The sequence below is a fragment of the Podarcis filfolensis genome (genome assembly GCF_964270895.1).
Source record: "Podarcis filfolensis genome assembly, chromosome: 17".
NCBI classification, from domain to species: Eukaryota; Metazoa; Chordata; class Lepidosauria; order Squamata; family Lacertidae; genus Podarcis; species Podarcis filfolensis.
Genome location: NC_139621.1, coordinates 12,194,706 through 12,214,430, shown reverse-complemented (window position 1 = coordinate 12,214,430; position 19,725 = coordinate 12,194,706). Strand labels below are relative to the sequence as shown.

At 43.0% G+C, this 19,725-nt stretch overlaps 1 protein-coding gene across 3 annotated transcripts in view; it reads right to left on the bottom strand.

Annotated features, from left to right (window-relative positions):
* The window catches only part of GLIS3 (GLIS family zinc finger 3), a 187,927-nt gene that overhangs the window by 153,882 nt on the left and 14,320 nt on the right, over window positions 1-19,725 (bottom strand). For all 3 annotated transcript variants that reach the window (XM_083593057.1, XM_083593058.1, XM_083593056.1), the window contains one exon: window positions 18,492-18,975. In XM_083593057.1, coding sequence (XP_083449183.1) covers window positions 18,492-18,879 — 388 coding nt within the window. In that variant the 5' untranslated portion in view covers window positions 18,880-18,975. The remainder of the gene's footprint in view (window positions 1-18,491; window positions 18,976-19,725) is intronic.

Genomic DNA, 19,725 nt, shown 5'->3' with positions numbered 1-19,725 from the left:
GGCAGGATTTGAATAAACTTTCACAACTTCATTTGAGTAACAGGTATTTTAGAGAAATAATAAGGGATTTTATTTTTGTGTAGAAAAAGCAGGATACGATAAATAAAACTAAATAACTCAGCAGAGGGGGAGTTGAGGGAAGTCCAGAGGAGGGGAGGGAGAATAATTGTAAATAACACGATGAATGAGATTTGTATCATTAATTATTATAAAATTTAATAAATATTTTATAAAAAAATACACCTATCTGTTTGTGATTCATGTTGTAAGTCACTTTGGCTCCTACACTCTGAGAAAGTTGGGATATACATAAAATAAAATAATAAAATAAAAACACATTCTCATAACTGGAGGCAGGTAGTATAACCCAGGGTGAAAATCTGTTGTTCAGCCAGTCAAAAAAGGCAGACATGTCATTGTAAAGCTTCCAGCTCAAGCTGTTGAAATATTGCCAGTGTTTCACAAAGGAATGCCACCGTTTATCCTAGAAACAGACACAATACATAAATGGTTATTCCGCCATTTGCCAGACCTATTAATGGCCTGGTTCTCATGGCATTTTAAGTCATGGTTTATAAACCATGGTTTAGTTAATCATAGCTAAAACTAAACTGATCATCTGAACCTGGCCCCACAGCTCAACTATGGTTTATTAACTGTGGTTAAAGGGTGCACTTTAACAAAGGTCTGAGAAAGGCCAATGTGTTTACTACATACGTGAGCCCAAGTGGAGCTGGAACATTCATAGCCACTGGATGAGTTATGATCTCTGTGATCTCCCATTTGAAAATGTGAAAACATAGCCAATGGGCGAGGGCTTCGTAGTTGGGGGAAACTACATTCCCCAATGAAAGAACACAGAAGCTAAAAGGTAAAGGGACCCCTGATCATTAGGTTCAACCGTGGCCAACTCTGGGGTTGCGGCGCTCATCTCGCTTTATTGGCCGAGGGAGCCGGTGTACAGCTTCTGGGTCATGTGGCCAGCATGACTAAGCTGCTTCTGGCGAACCAGAGCAGTGCACGGAAATGCTGTTTACCTTCCCACCAGAGCGGTACCTATTTATCTACTTGCACTTTGACGTGCTTTCGAACTGCTAGGTTGGCAGGAGCAGGGACCGAGCAACGGGAGCTCACACCATTGCGGGGATTCGAACTGCTGACCTTCTGATCAGCAAGTCCTAGGCTCTGTGGTTTAACCCACAGCCCCACCCATGTCCCTTAACACAGAAGCTAGAAGCTCACAAATGTCAGATACAGGACTTTGATTAGGCTAGTTTCAGCTCTGAATGGTCCTACTCTGAATCGTGCACTCTCAGCTGGCACTCCAGTTTGGTTTGACAGTTCTACCCTCTTCTTCAGGAAAAAATGAGAAAAAGAAGGAGGGAATGACATGCAACATATGGACGACTCAGAAGCCCATGTTGGACACAGCGCTCACCTAAGCAGTGGGTGAAACTAATGTAGGGCTGCCATATGTCTGGGGAAATCTGGAGATGGTGCAGTGCAAATGCACCACTTACCTGCCTTTCTTCTGATCAAGTCACCGCTGGAGGTGGCAGTGAGATCCGTGTGGTGCAAAAGGCGTTTGCGCAGCAGTTACCGTATTTTTTGCTCTATAGGACGCACCCGACCATAGGAAGCACCTTGTTTTAGATGGGAGAACAAGAAAAAAAAAATCCTCCCCCTCTCTGCGCAGCGCCCCTTCAGCGAAGCGGCAGGAGAAACGGAGCCCCTTCCATTTCTCCTCCCGCTTCACTGAAGGGGCGCTGCGCAGCTCTCCCTCTCCCACATTGCCTTCGCCTTCAGGAGTTCCCGCTGCGCTCCGGAGGCTTCAGGCGGCTATCCCTGAAGCCAGGAAAGTCTTGCTCTCCTGGCTTCAGCAAAAGGAACCCGAAGCCTCCGAACCCGAAGCGGCTATCTTTGAAGCCTGGAGAGCAAGAGGGGTCGGTGCGCACTGACCCCTCTCACTCTCCAGGCTTCAGCCAAAGCAACACGAAGCCTCTGGAGCGGGGCGGGAGCGCTGCCACTGTGCTTCGGAGGCTTTGCGTTGCTATCGCTGAAGCCAAGGAGCTTGCATTCACTCCATAAGACGCACACACATTTCCCCTTAATTTTTGGAGGGGAAAATGTGCGTCTTATAGAGCGAAAAATACGGTACTTGGTTGGAGGGAGCCTCTCCCAAGGCATGCGGTGTACTAGGCCAACAAAGCCCTTTAATCCACTTTAACAGTGCAAACCTAAACTGACAGTATGTTCTTGAATCCCTCCCGCAAAATACAGTCAGCCTGGAGGCACCCAAATCCAACAGTAGATCACCACTGTTCTTAAGCAGCAAATATCTGCAATCAAATTAAAATAGCCCTTAAACCTTGCTACTAGAAAGGGGAAGGTTGCATGCCACAACATCAAAAGAATTAGAGGAAACTGTGCCTCATGTAAATAGAAATGCAAATAGCTAGAGGTGACAAGAAGCTCCCTGTCATGCTTTGCTTCCCAAATCAAATGCATTACAAAAGGATCCTAAATTAAAACCTGATGTGCTTGAGTTAAATATGCCATCCAGGCTTGCCAGAATTATAAATGGAGATTTTCTTTTCTATCCCAACATTAAGGGGGGGAAGATTTAACACTGTCTTTCTGAAAAGCTTACATGAGAATTTTATCCCGGGTGTCAATTTAATCAGGCAGAAATAATAAGTATACAGCCCACATAACATATTTATTCTGAAAGCCTTTATGTTCAGTTAATTAGTTTAGCTATTGCTTCCATGGTTCATTTGAGAGCTTCATGCTTAATTAAATATCAATACATTTCCTTGCCTTAAAAAAACTTTACAGAAAAAATAAACTGTTTCTTCAAGTGATAATCTTGTTAACTGTTATATACATTTCAAGCGTGCATATTGGGAACTTTCAAAGATGAGTTTTCTATAGCAGCTCGAGCTTAAAACTGTATGCAAAAAAAGACTTGGAAAAAGGAATATTTTCTCAATGAAAATAAGGTGCTTTTCACATTTGGTTTTCTTAGATTTAAATAATCTTAAAATACTTCTGTATTAAGAGAGCAGAGTTCTTAGGTCATACTTATGCAGAGACAACTTGGCATCGTAATCTGCAGCGTTTGTTTTGGTAAATTTACCAGCCTGAAGTGCAACCCAGTGTTTTGTGCTTCCAGGCTCATGAGGAAATCTATGTACAACTGTAGAACATGGTTCCAGTGCTTTGGCACATCTCAGCACTAGAGAAGTTGGGTTGTTATTTTTCATCTAAAAGGCTATTCTGAGAGTATTTTACTTGCAGTAGCAGAAATGAGCTATTTGTACTCCTGCAGTTATGGAGCTCTGGTCAGTTCTTCTGAAGAAGGGCTGGACTGCCATATAATAATAAAAATTCTATCTAATTTCTACTTCCCAAATCCATATGCAAACTGAAATGCAGCTACACTTTGGAAATTGCACTTCTCCAAAATTTGTGATGCAGTCCTCCAACCAAAAACTGCATATGAAAAAAGCAAATATTAGGGAAATGCGCACCTAAAAATGTTTATTGGTGGAAATAAGAAAAATGCATTATATTTGTGGAAACTGCTTGGGGGAAATGCATATACTAGGCAACATTGCATATGAAAATGTGTATATTAGGAGAAAGGAATTCAAATTTTGGTGTGGATTTTTTGTTTTTAATCACAATGTGAAAATGTGATGAACTAAATTTAAACTTGGGGAAATTGGGTGGTGAGAGAAACCAAAACTGACAAATGCATCCATCCCAAAGACAATATTACATCTTCACAGGTGTTCTACATGATACCTCTTAGCATTTGTCAAAGGAGGTTATCAGCAGATCCTCCAGCTGCCCTGTGGCTGCTTTGCTATACCAGTGGAGAAGCAGGCAGCAGGCTGTAGCACCATGTTTAAAAAGGTGAGTTATTCGCTGTTAAAACAGCAATATCGTTTTGTATGATCTGATGAGCTGCTGTACCGATACTCCGCACTAAATGACAGGAATGAGCCAACCTCTAGAGGGTCTGTTATGCAAGACCCATTGACCTTTTCTCTCTCACACAAATCCATGCATACGTGGCTACACACTACATTTTGTAGAGTTTACAGAAACAAAAACACAACGCTTTAAAGGGGTAAAATGTAGACATTCCTATGGTATCATTTAGGTAGGATAAAGTGGATGCTAAGTCATTGCTTAAGGGACGCGGGTGGCACTGTGGGTTAAACCACAGAGCCTAGGACTTGCCGATCAGAAGGTCGGCGGTTCGAATCCCCGCGATGGGATGAGCTCCAGTTGCTTGGTCCCTGCTCCTGCCCACCTAGCAGTTCGAAAGCACATCAAGTGCAAGTAGATAAATAGGTACCACTCTGGCGGGAAGGTAAACAGCATTTCCATGCGCTGCTCTGGTTCGCCAGAAGCGGCTTAGTCATGCTGGCCACATGACCTGGAAGCTGTATAAAGCGAGATGAGCACCGCAACCCCAGAGTCGGCCACGACTGGACCTAATGGTCAGGTGTCCCTTTACCTTTCCCTTTAAGTCATTGCTAAGTGGCTGCTAAGCATATTCCACACCTTATTGTATGTTGTGGTTGCGGACATGGATGGAGAGTGTTTAGAGTGGGAAGATGCAGAAAAGAGTTTATGAGTAATTCATAATTTTTGGCTAAATTTTCTTTGTACTTGCTCCTATTGGAGCTGAAGTTGCTTAACTGTAACACTCTACAGACGGTGAACTAAAGAAAGAAAGAAAGAAAGAAAGAAAGAAAGAAAGAAAGAAAGAAAGAAAGGGCCCATTTTCTTTTTCTTTTTTAGCTCCTTAAAAGTCTAGATGTTAATGCATCTTGAACTAAACAAAGACTTACACATGTCTTTTCATACTTGATCCTTGACATCTCAGAGAAACAAACTGGAAAAATCATACAAAGAGACCCAAATATTTAAAACCCACATTGTTCCTACGTATGTCTAATCAGCATTTTTCTTTCATTGCTATAAGTTCATTAGCCCAAAGCATGCTAATTAATTGAAATTTCTTTGGACTTTTGTTACTGCGGTGTGCACATCCACACACACACACGTATAGTGGCAGCTCATTCCTTTATGTTTAAGTGGGCTGACTTACCATCTACAAAGCCAGTGAGAAAAAGAGGTAGGATTAAGGCCATTTTGAATACCTCAGACCTTGTAAAGACTACTTTTGTTCCTGGCCTCAGCCTTCCTTCTTGACAGAAATTACCGTATTTATTTGAAATAACATCTTAAACCACAGATTTGCCCACCCCCCGAATGCTATTTACTCAGAATATGCATTGTTTAGAATCTGAAATTGGCCCCTGAACCACTTTTCATATAATGGCTGTGAGGAAACAATATTGGAAATGCCAAAACGACGCACAATTTGCAAAGAATGAATGGTGGGAGAATATGAAGAGTTGCAGAGACGGAAGTGTATAAATAGCTATTGTACGCATGTGCATTTGTGAGCTGTTAAAATTAGCGCTGTAACATCTTAATACTTTCCAATCAATTAAAATTTCACCACAGATCAATTGGGCTGCAGCTAATTTTTAAAATATAGATAGTTTTCCATCGTAATACTTAGTATAGCCACTTATTCAATGCCAAAAAAGAGAAAATGCATCACCAAAAAAAGAGGATACGGATTTGCAAAAAAGCATTTGCTGATTTTATGTTTTGTTGCAAATCTATATTTTATCACAGTGGAGAGGACTGTAAGCTGGAGACACAGAAGCCAGATCTGCGGACCAGCCAAGGTCTAACTCAGGGGTCAGCAAACCTTTTCAGCAGGGGCCAATCCACTGTCCCTTAGACCTTGTGGGGGGCCGGACTATATTTTGAAAAAAAATATATGAACAAATTCCTATGCCCCACAAATAACCTAGGATGCATTTTAAATAAAAGCACACATTCTACTCATGTAAAAACACGCTGATTCCCAGACCATCCATGGGCTGGATTTAGAAGGTGATTGGGCCAAATCCGCCCCCTGGGCCTTAGTTTGCCTAAGGTAAAGGTAAAGGGACCCCTGACCATTAGGTCCAGTCTTGGACGACTCTGGGGTTGCGGCGCTCATCTCGCTTTATTGGCCAAGGGAACCGGCGTACAGTTTCCGGGTCATGTGGCCAGCATGACTAAGCCACTTCTGGCGAACCAGAGCAGCGCACGGAAACGCCGTTTACCTTCCTGCCTGGAGCGGTACCCATTTATCAACTTGCACTTTGACATGCTTTCGAACTGCTAGGTTGGCAGGAGCAGAGAATGAGCAACTGGCGCTCACCCTGTCGCGGGGATTCGAACCGCCAACTTTCTGATCAGCAAGCCCTAGGCTCTGTGGTTTAACCCACAGCGCCACCCTCGTCCCTTCTTAGTTTGCCTACCCATGGTCTAACTGTTGATGGGCAGCTTCAAGGCCCCTGCTCTGCCCTCTCTTGTCATGGTTGCTTTATCTGTAAACTGGATTTGGACTAGACTCTCCTTCAAATACATAACCATCCTCAAGTCATCCTTTCAAACAGAGGACTGTTCTCTGTAAAGTAGAACAGATGACTATCCTAAATATTGATTTAGGATGTGCTGGTTTCCCATTGGAAATCACATATACCCCAAAGTGGGTTGTTGTTGTTTCGGCCCAGAAAGTGGGATACGCATATGAGAAAATTAATTAAATTAAATAAGTAAAAAAAGATAGGATACAGCTGAGCCAAAAATATAACTGGATAAATTTATGAAATGTATTTTTGGATAGATTAAAATACGTATCTTTCTTGCCTCATGCACATAGAACACATTTCCATTTTGGCACAATGGCATTACAGTACAACTGCAAACCTTTTCATTGTTTAAACTGTTCAGCCTTAAGGAATATGAACTGAAATCTCAACTGTAAAATAATGATGATGATGATGATGATGATGATGATGATGATGATGATACTAAAAACTGCTATGTAGGATGTTATAAATGTTCTGTCATCACAATTTGTTTCAAATGGATTTTACAAAAATCAAAACCTGCTTTGAAGGCAATTGTCCATGGGCTGTATTTAATGTTCGTGCAAATGATGTCAAATATCTTTATGATAGCTGTGATCCTCTCATTTGTGATTCATTCCCACAATCTGCACAGCATTGGCCATGCGGCTATTTTGACATACCAGTGAATAACTTTCCTCGTACTTAACGATTGATGTATGTTCAAGATTGCAGAAGACATAGCAAAAGATACATCACATTCTGGAAAAGCTTGCACAGAAAAACAAAACAAAAATCACTAGGAGCATACAGGAAACATACATATTGCATTATTTAAACTCTTGTTGCAAATGACAGTGATGCAATAAGAACGCCTAGGGGCAGAGATCCCTTTGGCCCTTCCCCAATAAAATTTTTAAGGGGGCTCCCTCCCCCAATTGATGGGCATTGCCATTCCAATGATGTGTGCGCGCTGCGTCTTGTGATCAGTGGCGTGTGGTGATATTTTTCATGGGAAACAGTTAGAGCCAGATGTGCCAGCTTGCAAGGGCTCCAGCTGCACTGGCTCCCGGTGGAGTACAGGGTCAGATTGAAGGTGCTGCTTTTGACCTTTAAAGCCCTTCACGGCCTAGGACCCTCGTACCTATGGGACCGCCTCTCCCGGTATGCCCCACAGAGGACCTTAAGGTCCATAAATAGCAACACCCTAGAGTTCCCGGGCCCTAAGGAAGTTAGATTAGCTTCAACCAGAGCCAGGGCCTTTTCAACTCTGGCTCCAGCCTGGTGGAACTCTCTGCCTCGTGTGACCAGGGCCCTGCAGGATCTGATTTCTTTCCGCAGGGCCTGTAAGACAGAGTTGTTCCGCCTGGCCTTTGGCTTGGAGCCAATTTGATTCCCTCCCCCTCTTTCTTTTTTCTTTTCCTTTCTCCTCCTGCAATGAGGTTTCAGTATTTTAATGTTGTATTTTAATTTTGTTTTTAAGTTGTATTCATTCAATTTGTTTTTATTATTGCTTGTTAGCCGCCCTGAGCCCGGCCTTGGCTGGGGAGGGTGGGGTATAAATTATTATTATTATTATTATGATGATGATGATGATGATGATGATGATGATGATGTGCACGAGCATCACAGCTCCATCCCTATGACAGGCAGAAACTTCCTGGGCTTTGGGAAGAAGGTACCAGGCCTCTGACAGGATGGGGGGGGGGCTTTGGGAAGGTGGTGGGTCATTTAGGGCCATGGTTTTCAACCAGTGTGCCATGGCCCCCTGGGGTGCCTTGAATGGTGGTCAGGTGCACCGTGGGCAACACTGGCCTCTGCTCCTCTTTCCTTTCTTCCCTCCCTCCCTCCCTCCCTCCTCTGATGCCCCCTTGCATCTCTGCCTCCCAAAGGCTTCTACAGCTCTTTGCTGCACCAGTCCTGGCTACAAGCTCTGCAGGCAAATGGCTGGTCAGGAGGTGCTGGTTGCCGTGAGCTGAAGCAGCCTCAGAGTAAGCAAGCAAGCAAGGGGAGGGAGCCCAGTCAACCTGTTCACCAGCCCTTGCTGTTGGGAATGGACAGACAAGTCCCAGGCCCCTGTAGGGCAGTGTAAGGAGGCACCTCTCTTTGGGGCAGCTCAGAGACCAGGGACAGCAGCAATGGCTGCCCAGAGGACTCCCAAGGAGAGGGGAGAGGGGCATAGCTGTCAGCTTACAGATTTGAAAATAAGGGGCCAGCTGCCTTGAAAATAAGGGATCAGCAGCCAAAATAAGGGATTTTAGTCAACCAGCTGAAATACGAAGTCAAAAGGGACCAGATAATTTGGGAGAACAGCGCCAGCTTTTAGCCCTTCGTTTCCAGAGGTTGCTGCTCAAGAAACCAGCTGATGAAACACTGCAATGAAATAACTACAAGCAGCAACCACTTTTCGTGCAAAACGAAGTCCAAGCCAGGAAGATGCTGCTGCAGTTCTGTATCTTTTCTCTCATGCTCCATCTGCAGCTCTCAGTTCCATCAGGTGGGGCGGGAGGAAGGGGGGGAATAGCGCCCAAAGTAAACCCGCAGATCAGACCATCTATGCTAGTCCACCGCTACAAATCTATGAGAGAAGCGCTTGCGGTCCTTCCTCCGCTTTCCCCCTCTGTAGTTAGCCCTTGGAACACCTGCCCGCTCCTCCACCTCTGCCTCCTCTCTCTGAACTGCTTTCTATATGGCTGCCCTCGCTCTCCTCTCAAGGCTCCTCAGTCCTGGCAAGGAGGGGCTCCCGGGGGCCGAGGCTGGTGAGAGGAGGCTGGAGGGGGCCGGGCCGGGCAGCCAAGAAACACAGTTGGAGCCTCCCTCCTCCCTGGCCGGCAGGGAGGGAGGGAGAGGAGCTGCTTCCTTTGAAACCCGGGAAATTTAAGGGACATCATCAATAAGGGACAGCAGCAGGACATGGCGCTGGGATAAGGGAGTTTCCCGCCAAATAAGTGACGGTTGACAGCTATGGAGAGGGGAGGAGGCTGAGGGAACACTCCACAAGGGAAGGTGTTTGAAAAAGGGTGAGAGACTGCCAGCCCTGCAGGCATAACTGGACTCCTGAGCCCCACAGGAGAGCTGCAAAAAGAATGTAGTTGGTGAAGGGAGCCATGGACTCAGAAAAGTTGAAAACCTCTGATTTAGGGAACTCACCTGGTCTCCCTAGACCCCTAATCAACTGTTGATTAATTTGTTAATTATTTCCTTGAATTTTATTGAGGGGGTTATAAGGGGGGGCATATACAGTGTGTGTGTAGTATTATTATTTGTGCAATTTGCACAGCACTTAACAGAAAAATAGGTACATTTACAAGGAGGAGGGGGAGAGAGAGTTTGTTGCAGTTTGGAGTATATGGGATTGGATCTCAGATGCTTGCTGAGGCGATGTTGTCTGGAATGCACCCAGCAAATGAGTAGTCGCCACACATTCTCTGCACAAAAACCACATAGTCTAGAAATGTCCATAGACTAAATATGCTGATGTCATGCTGAGGTGTATGAGCATGAAAGTAATGCTGCAACACTTTTTTCTTATTTCACATTCTGTAAATATGATGTATCCATATTTGGCAATCTGGCTATACCACATGGCATAAACAAGAGAGATAAATACATAGTTACTATAATTATAGATAACCTTTTGAAACTGATCCCTTTCTAGCAAATCTATCTGAAGCTTTACTTTAGTGGTCTGAGGGGATGCCATTCGAATCATTCTGACCTTTTCTGAACTGATAGTTTGCCACACAATGAAGGAGTTCATGACAAAATTCATGTGGAAGAAATCTGCCCATGATTATTCATGTACTGTTTGGGATGACTTTTCCTGTATAAGATGTGAACTGGTTATATTTGCTTTAAAACTGGATTGCTGTTTCTCAGCTAGCCTTATTCAAACTGGGGGGAAATATTACACTCCCACAAATCAATAAATTATACATTTTAATACCAAACACTTTAAGACCACAGTCTATTGTTACAGCCTTTTTCAATGCAAATTCTGTACAAATACCTTATATTTTCATCCCTCTCCATTTATATTACTAATTGGATATCATTTACTCTGAAATAAGTTCTGCTGTGTTCAGGGGGTGAAGGAGTATATCATACATACCCACCCATCCAGCATCTTCAAGTGAAATAATAATCACAGATCAAACAATATCAGCAGAGCTTTTCTGACACAATACTTTTCAATGGGAGGGTTTCACACATCTAAGAGTAGCTCACACATTACATTCACTACAATGGGCTGCCGTTAATGTCCACTGTGGCCGTAGAGAGCTTCCAAACAGATGAAGAATCATGATGCCACTACTGGCTGACCAGATAATGGCTGGTGGAGATGAAGAATCTCCATGGGATTGTGGATGATCTATAGCAGCATATAGAGCATTCCCAAGGAAATACAGTTTCCAGGAGGCTCTCCATGGTTGGCTTAGCAACTAGTCAGAAAAATAACTGGCCTGGCCTGTTTCCTTTAACTGTCCTAGCCTGCTTATTGATTTGCATTAAATCAGCTAGTAAAGATTTTCATCGTATGGAGATGAGCATTATTAACATCTGCTAATTGCTGGAGATCAAAATGGTGATGAAGTACCAGCTACAGAGACTGGTTCAAAAATTGGGAACCTCGTTTTGTGGTGGGTTCCACGTATGAATTGACACTCAGCCACGTGTAATTGGCTCAAGAAACGACTGAGCTCAAAAGTAATCTAACATTGCTTCCTTTTTCTAAAACAAGAATTGCCACCACTAATTCACTTCTACATAATACTTAAACTCCCCCACAGCACTAAAACAACTTATTCTTATTGTAGTGTGTGTGAAAAAGAAAATAATTTCCTAGAGGAAATTACAAATGAGCACATATTTTTGGAGCACCTATATGGCATGTTTGTGCCATTATTATACATGGCATGCTTCATTGACAGCATATGCTATGCACTTAAGAAGCATGCAGAATTGTGGCAATTCTTAACGCCGTTTCCAATTTCAATAGGAGAACAGCCATCCACATTTACACATTCCTGAATGAAGAGGGAGGGAACTCATCCTGTGTACTTTTTGCATGTCTTCTTGATATATTCCCTTCACTCTATTATGTTCATCACTATAAACTCTTTGCTTAGTTACTGTTTGTTAGTCTACTTTTGTTATGATTGGTTCATTCTAGAATCCTATAAAGGGTTTGCTCCTTTAATTACACTATGGGTAGTTGGAGGGTATGTGACCCCTAAGCCAAGGAGATAAGTAACAACCTTTAGAAGATATCTGAAGGCAGCCCAGTATAGGGAAGTTTTTAAAATGTTTAATTTTTTTTATTATGTTTTTATTTATGTTGGAAACTGCATAGAGTGGCTGGGGCAACTCAGTGAGATGGGCAGGCCAAAAATAGTAAAATCATCATCATCATGGAAAAGAAGGTCCCAGTCTTCATCAGAAAAATGTTCAGAGGGTATGCCTTTGCCTGCTGGGGAAGTGGTTAACTGGGTTAAAAGTAAAGAAACAGCAAAGAAGAATGAACAGTTGAAGCAACTCAACCAGACAACAGCCTATGCCTGAATAAAGGTAAAGGGACCCCGGACCATTAGGTCCAGTTTCCGGGTCATGTGGCCAGCATGACTAAGCCGCTTCTGGCGAACCAGAGCAGTGCACGGAAACGCTGTTTACCTTCCCGCCGGAGCGGTACCTATTTATCTACTTACGCTTTGGCATGCTTTCAAACTGCTAGGTTGGCAGGAGCAGGGACCGAGCAACGGTGATTTGAATCACCGACCTTCTGATCGGCAAGTCCTAGGCTCTGTGGTTTAACCCACAGCGCCACCCGCGTCCCACATGCCTGAATAGCATAAAGCAATAAAATCTCCCAAACAAAAAGCAAACAAACAAACATGAAATGTAGGATGGTTTAAGACAATGGCCATTTCCTCCTCTCCATCCAGTCACAAGCCAGATAGTTTAACATAATTTATAAACATTTTCAAATGTTTCTTTGGAAGAAAGCCAACTATTCTTCATACTTTGTACTTAAAATAAATAATTTCACAGAATGTGTGGAAGTTGCCAAGAGCAGCAAAGGTTCACAAAAATTACAGGAGAACATCCCAGATTGTACCATCCCCTAATGAATATGTTCACCTTTTGCAAGGATGGAAGACACACCCCTACTGAATGACCAGTGGCTGCAATTGTGTTCAGTCCAGGAGGGAAGGAGGGAAATGCAGCCAGAAAAACAATGCAAAAATGGTAGGCATTCCCATAATGCCCCTGGAAATGATGCCAATGTCAACTAAGCAAGAGCTGTGTTGACAACAATGTTCACATGCTTTCCATGTACAGAGGCAGTCAATGAACTCGTGATGTTGGGGCACAACGTACACACAATATGCACACAGATGTCACAGAGCACACACACACAAACACATTGTTATTGTTAATTATTAAATTTCTATATTGCCCTTCATCTGACGATCACAGTGTGGTTTACAATACCAAAACACATAACATAGTAACAAACGAAAACAATAACCACCACCACCACCCCAATTTCAAAGGCCACGGATTGTTTAATTAGCCTGGGGAAAGAAAGAGGAATGTATCTGCCTGTTGCCTCAAGATATGTAATAAAGACATCAGGTGAGTCTCACTGGGGAGAGCATTCTGCAAACAAGGAGCCACCACAGAAAAGGCCCCAGGGCACAACCAGCAACACCAGGGGTGCAGCGTCCCGTTTTGCGGCTTGAGGCAAAGCAGGAAGTACCGCCTCACTCTGCCATGCCACCTACACCATTGCCTCTGCCACTGTGCCACCCACTGGCACTGGCACTACCAGCACCGCATTGCCTGCAACACCACCTCAGCACAGCTATAGGCTCCACTTAGGGGTACCACCTCAGGGGCTGTTATGTACTGAAGTTCTCACCCTGGGCTGACAGGGGGATACTGTAGATAGTTATGCAAATAAGGGATTGAAAGTGACGTTCAGTGATTGGATAGTTTTAGAAAATTGTTACAGTTACGTTGTAGTGGAGCTCTATATAAGCAGGCTGACTGAACCCTTCAATTCAGTTCTGTCCTGGCCTGTGAATAAACAAGAGCTGTTTGAAGAATCGCTGTGTTGTCTGATATGTTCACCCACAACTTAACAGGGGCTTCACTCTTCCTCATGGGTGGACTGGCCTGAGCAACAACCTCACAAGCACAAGTCTCTACAAGCAGGAGTTTGAATCCATTAAGGCTGCTCAAGACCACCATTTCAGAGCACAACACACCAAGGGCAGAAAGGAGAAATAGCAACAGCAACAAAGCCCACCCACACCGTTCCCCGGGACACGGCCCTGCAGAGAGCACATAAATCACAGAATCACAGAATCAATCATTTGCATTTGACCATATATCTAGGCTTCCGTCCTACTACACCAGGTCCCAAGTGCTTCACCCCACTTCTTAAAGGGCAACAGTAAGATCCCCACCCCACCCCCCAGCTCTTGGTCCAGATAACGTGGGTCTGGGTAGCCTGTAACTTTTGTTTGATATAGCCATTTTTCTCTTCTGCAATTACTGCATTTCAGTGATTCAAGCCACACAGTAATTTTAATCCTGCTCTGATGCTTGTAACAGTAAACATCCTTTTGCTTGAAAACAAATTGGGATTTGTTGATTTATGCTAACTCCCCCAAGTAACTAAAGTAATTAAGAGTGCAGGGTCACCTTTGTGATCTCCAATTCCACACACACCCTCTTTTTTAAATTATTTCAATTTTGGTTCACTTTTGAATCCAAACCACAGATAGACAAGACAGCACCAGCACTGTTAGATGAAGCCAGCTCGCTTCCACTAGGCCACACAAGGGAGAACTATTACGTATTTTCCGCTCTATAAGATGCACCAGACCACAAGACACACCTAGTTTTTGGAGGAGGAAAACAAGAAAAAAAATATTCTGAATCTCAGAAGCCAGAACAGCAAGAGGGATCGCTGTCCAGTGAAAGCAGCGATCCCTCTTGCTGTTCTGGCTACTGTGATACCTGTGCAGCCTGCATTCACTCCATAAGACGCACGCACATTTCCCCTTACTTTTTAGGAGGGAAAAAGTGAGTCTTATAGAGCAAAAAATATGGTAGTTTGTAAAGCATATAGCAGTTTCATTTGCTTATTTATCTCATTTTGTAGTACATATAAAATATGAAATGATTCATTTAAACATTGAATGCTGCAACTTACAATAGTTTAGAAACAGAAGATAAAAGTTATCTCCAGTTGTTCTTGGTGTTTCTCAGTATTTTAGCTTTTCTGTTGTCCCAATTCATGATGGTTATAACAAGATCAATTTGTTACAATATTTGGCACTGTGAAAACACTGTTTAAAGCATTTTACAGTGTTTAGTATAAAATGGATCCATTTTGGAACAGTCTACTACTCTTCAGAGACATTTGCAAGTGCCCTGGGGCCTTTTGGATATGTTTTCTAATTTTTCTAGGTGTCTGGATTTACATTAAGAGTGAAGAAGACAAGAGCTCATTGCTGAAATCAATGAACTTTTCAGGGTTACTCCTGGGGATTTGCAAGGATGGTCTGTGAAACGACGACTAGCCTCCTCTGAAGGATTTAGACTGGCAAGGGCTCAGTAGTATGAAACACACAGAATGAACTCAATGAAAAGTTCTCTGAAGTAACCTATGCCAAAGGAACATTTTATAACAATAACATAAACACTTCAGTTTAAATGGAAATCAAGGGAAATAAACCCCAAGCACATTCTGACTGTGGTTTCTAAAAGTTTACACACACACACACTCACACACACACACCAGGAATTTAGCCCAGAGACTATTATGTGCTAAATTCTGTTCTTTTGGCAAGAGGCACAAATACTGGAGGAATTCATCCAGACCTATTTCTATTGGCTTCAAGTGAATCCCTCAGCCAATTGCTCTAAGTCACCATTTGTGATCCCCTTGTGATTTCAATCTTGTTTTGTTTCTGAGTTTGGTTTAACCATTTCAATGCTTCTGGAATGCATGACGCTGAAAAGAAGGACCCTTGTGTGTTGAGCACAAACTTACGCATTTATCATTTAATCACTTGAGTGTAAAACATCGCCAATGGTTGAGCTTACTGAGCCACTGGAAACTGATTAAAGGCAGCAAGTGGGGAGTAAAACAAATGAAGATGGAATCCAGCTTTTTGTACAAGGAGTCCCATAGCATACTGATGAACTTCTTTTTCAGACCATGCCAAGTGACAGATGAAAAAACAATGGCCCTAAGGAGTAAAATAATAACTATGTGAAAGAGATTTCAAGTGTGGCTCAAGCTGCTTACTGATTAACATTTTTGCACACATAACACTGTTCGCAGACCTATGCCACTATTCTTCACATTCAAAGGCTTTCTTGACAATTACACAAAAATCATCATAGCTGACTCACTGTTCTCACACAGCTTAGCAGTCTGAGAGCTATGAGTGATATGCAGTGTTAGTCATACTCAGAGTAGCCCCATTGGTTTCAGTTGCTTTACTCTGCATGTGACTAATTTGGATGAGTCACCCCTTATACATGTTGTTTCATAGTGAGGGGGGAAAGTTGTGTTATGAAGAGATTCTGAAACATGAGGACACATTTTAATAGATGTCATTGATAAAGGTATGCACATTTTCCTTATATTACGTAGCCTTCTTTCCAATCTTTCCCCATGAAGTAAGTTGTTGAAATGGTAACAATTCGTTGTGAATTTTGTTGTGAATGCATTAGCTCAATATATGCAAACCAAAAGTATGTTGACTGAAATTATAGTTTCAGCAATATTCAGAAACATTTTAATGCAATCTTAGGCTTGCTGCAACAAAATTTCAGGAAAGCTATGCTGAAAGTACAAAAAGAGCATTGTTTGAGGTCATGCCAAAACAATCACTGGCTAATATTTAGATATCATGCATTCCAGATACTGAACTTGGTCTAGTTCTTCCAATATTCAAAACATACCCTCTGAGGATCAGATCATTATATTATTCCTTGACATGCAAATCTTTGAAGAAAATATACATATGCATTGATGGAGTAATGCATACCCTCCAACATTTCTCCGAAGAAAATAGGAACGTCCCATTCCATAATGATAACTTTAATATTTATAACCCACACATCTTGTTGGGTTGCCCCAGCCACTCTAGGCAGCTTCCAATATGTATAAAAACATAATAAAACATCAAACATTAAAAAACCTTCCCTATACAGAATTGCCTTCAGATGGCTCAGGGGTTGGATAACTCCATCCATTCCAACATTCCTCCTATGAAAATAGGGAATTCCTAAGTAAAAGTGGGACATTTCAGGATCAAATCATAAACTGGGACGACTTCTCTAAATCAAGGACGTCCCTGGAAAATAGGGGCACTTAGAGGGTCTGGTAATGGCACTTAAGGGAATAGCTAAATCTCTGAAGGGCTGTATCCAGTGTTAGTCATACACAGAGTAGATCCATTTAAATTAATGGGCACAACTAACTTAGGCATATTTATTTAAATAGAGTTACTCTGATGAGAATCCAGCTGAATACATCCCATAGTACTTCCAAGAAGACTCAAATAAGGCACTACTTTGGCTGGTTGCTTCTGCTTCTTTCTTCAATTTCTCCCAGGTGAATAAAACAGGGACAGTCTGACCCAGTGACCTGATTCAGGCGTCCCTGTATCTGAACAGGAAGGAGGGGGTCAGATATAGGATAGAAATCTGCCCCAACTCCCATCTAAGAGTTTGCTAAACTCATTCTGATGCAGGGTAGCCTGGGTGCTTCCAGGATCTGCTCACCCCCCCCCCACATCTCTTTCTCAACCCTTTTTTCCACCAGCCTAATTTTAACAGTGTGCCCTTTCACATGGTGTTGGATGGGTAAAATAGGATTGACCTTAGCAATCTCTTTGAGCAGTCACAATGCACGGAGTCACTGTACTGTGCTTGTGCAAATAAGCAGAAACTGCTCTGTCATGCAAAGCATTTGCACAGGGAACCTATGCCAGCTCAGCTGCACAATACAGAACCAAAAAAGGGGGGAGAGAGGGATGTGGTGGAGTAGGACAGGACACATGGCTAGGTTGGCTGGCATCCTATTTATTGTCACTTGTTATTATTTATTAGGGACACGGGTGGCGCTGTGGGCTAAACCACAGAGCCTAGGGCTTGCCGATCAGAAGGTCGGCGGTTCGAATCCCCACGACGGGGTGAGCTCCCATTACTCAGTCCCTGTTCCTGCCAACCTAGCAGTTCGAAAGAACCTCAAAGTGCAAGTAGATAAATAGGTACCACTCCTGCGGGAAGGTAAACGCCGTTTCCGTGAGCTGCTCTGGTTCGCCAGAAGCGGCTTAGTCATGCTGGCCACATGACCCGGAAGCTGTACGCCTGCTCCCTCGGCCAATAAAGCGAGATGAGCGTCGCAACCCCAGAGTCGGTCACGACTGGACCTAATGATCAGGGGTCCCTTTACCTTTAATATTATTTATTAGATTTATACTCTGCACCTCCCTCCAAATGAGCTAAGGGCAGCAAACATATCAATACTAATACAATTACAACTTGTTTTAAAAAAAACAGTTTAAAACTCCTAAAAAGCAATCACTGATTGGTATCACCACTTCTGCCAGAGCAGTACTGCACATGGAAAATCAATTGCCCAAACCTGCAATTAGGTAAGTTGGAGAATAAGAAATGGGTAATGGTGGTAAAAAGGAACAAAGAGTCAAACACAAGTGGGACTATTTGCACAAACAAGCAGAGCCGACAGGAAAGTAAGATACCAGAACTCAGATTTAAACAAGAACCCATTGGAATCTGTTGCCTCTTATATTAAATAAAAAGCCTCTGTAATATTGGAAATATCCTCACACTATAAAAGAACATGTCTGAAATATCATTTCCTGGCAATAATATTACTGAGAGTGTAAAATTAAAATAAAAAAGGCACTACTATTACAAAAACACACACCCAAATCCTACCTTTAACTGTGCTTGTCATTAAACTGTTTCCATGCTCTTGCTGCTTTGGCTTCAAAAACTGTGGCACGGGCGGCCCTGGAGGTTGTGGCGTATGGTAGAGGGCCTTCCCATTTGTAACCATTTGTCTCCTGGGACTTGATGCAGTGAGGTGAATATTGCTATGGGTCACATTGCTCTGAGGAGCAACGCCTCCTCCAAGAGATGTCTTTAACTGGGAGTTTGTAGATAGGTTTCCCATAGCTGGGCTTGGGGTGCTACCACTGGATGAAGAGCAAGGAGTTCCTGCATGAACTCTGAGAGATGGGATCTGCTGTCCATTGACCACACCAGGCCTGCTGTGAGGAGAACTTGTTGTCCAATGGCTCATAGTGCATGATCTCACATTCATTGTCCAATGGTTGTACTCTTAAAGATACGCAGTACAGATCCCCAGGTGGCGAAGACATCAGTCCAGAGTCAGTGAGGTATCCATAGTGCATTAAGCCTGTTATAAGGGAGGGTGAGAGGACATAATAAAATAACATACACTGTAAGAAAATGCAAGCGACACAGAGAGCAACTCTGCTTAACTATGTGGGGAAGAGATATTGATTGCCTGAGCATCAAAGTAGAAGCAATCAGAGAAAAAGGCTTCTGGGGATAAGGATAAATGATTGCTGGGAACTATAATAAAGGGAAATGGTGCCCTTTCAAAAGCAGAAGTTAACAGTGAGGTCAGTTACCTTTGTACTAGTTAACCAGCCATGAAATGGAATGAGCGCTGAGCAAGAAAGAAGAGTCGGCTCAGAATGGAAAGCCAAATGCTTCATTGAGAAGAGCTTCCCTAGCCTATTCCTCCATTTTTACTTTCTGCTCATTTAAGAGATGAGCCAAAAAGCATGCACAGCAGTTAAAAGCACTGGGATCTGAAATATCAGGGTCTGGTTATGTTTTTAAGGGGCAGGAGCACAATAAAACAGCTAAGTGCAGAATACGTCACTCCACCAGCAAGGGGGGAAATGTAAAGAACAAATGCAAATAAAGTAAAAATAAAATACCGTATTTTTTGCTCTATATGACGCACTTTTTCCCTCCTAAAAAGTAAGGGGAAATGTGTGTGCGTCTTATGGAGCGAATGCAGGCTGCGCAGCTATCCCAGGAGCCAGAACAGCAAGAGGGATTGCTGCTTTCATTGCGCAGCGATCCCTCTTGCTGTTCTGGCTTCTGGGATTCAGATTTTTCTTCTTGTTTTCCT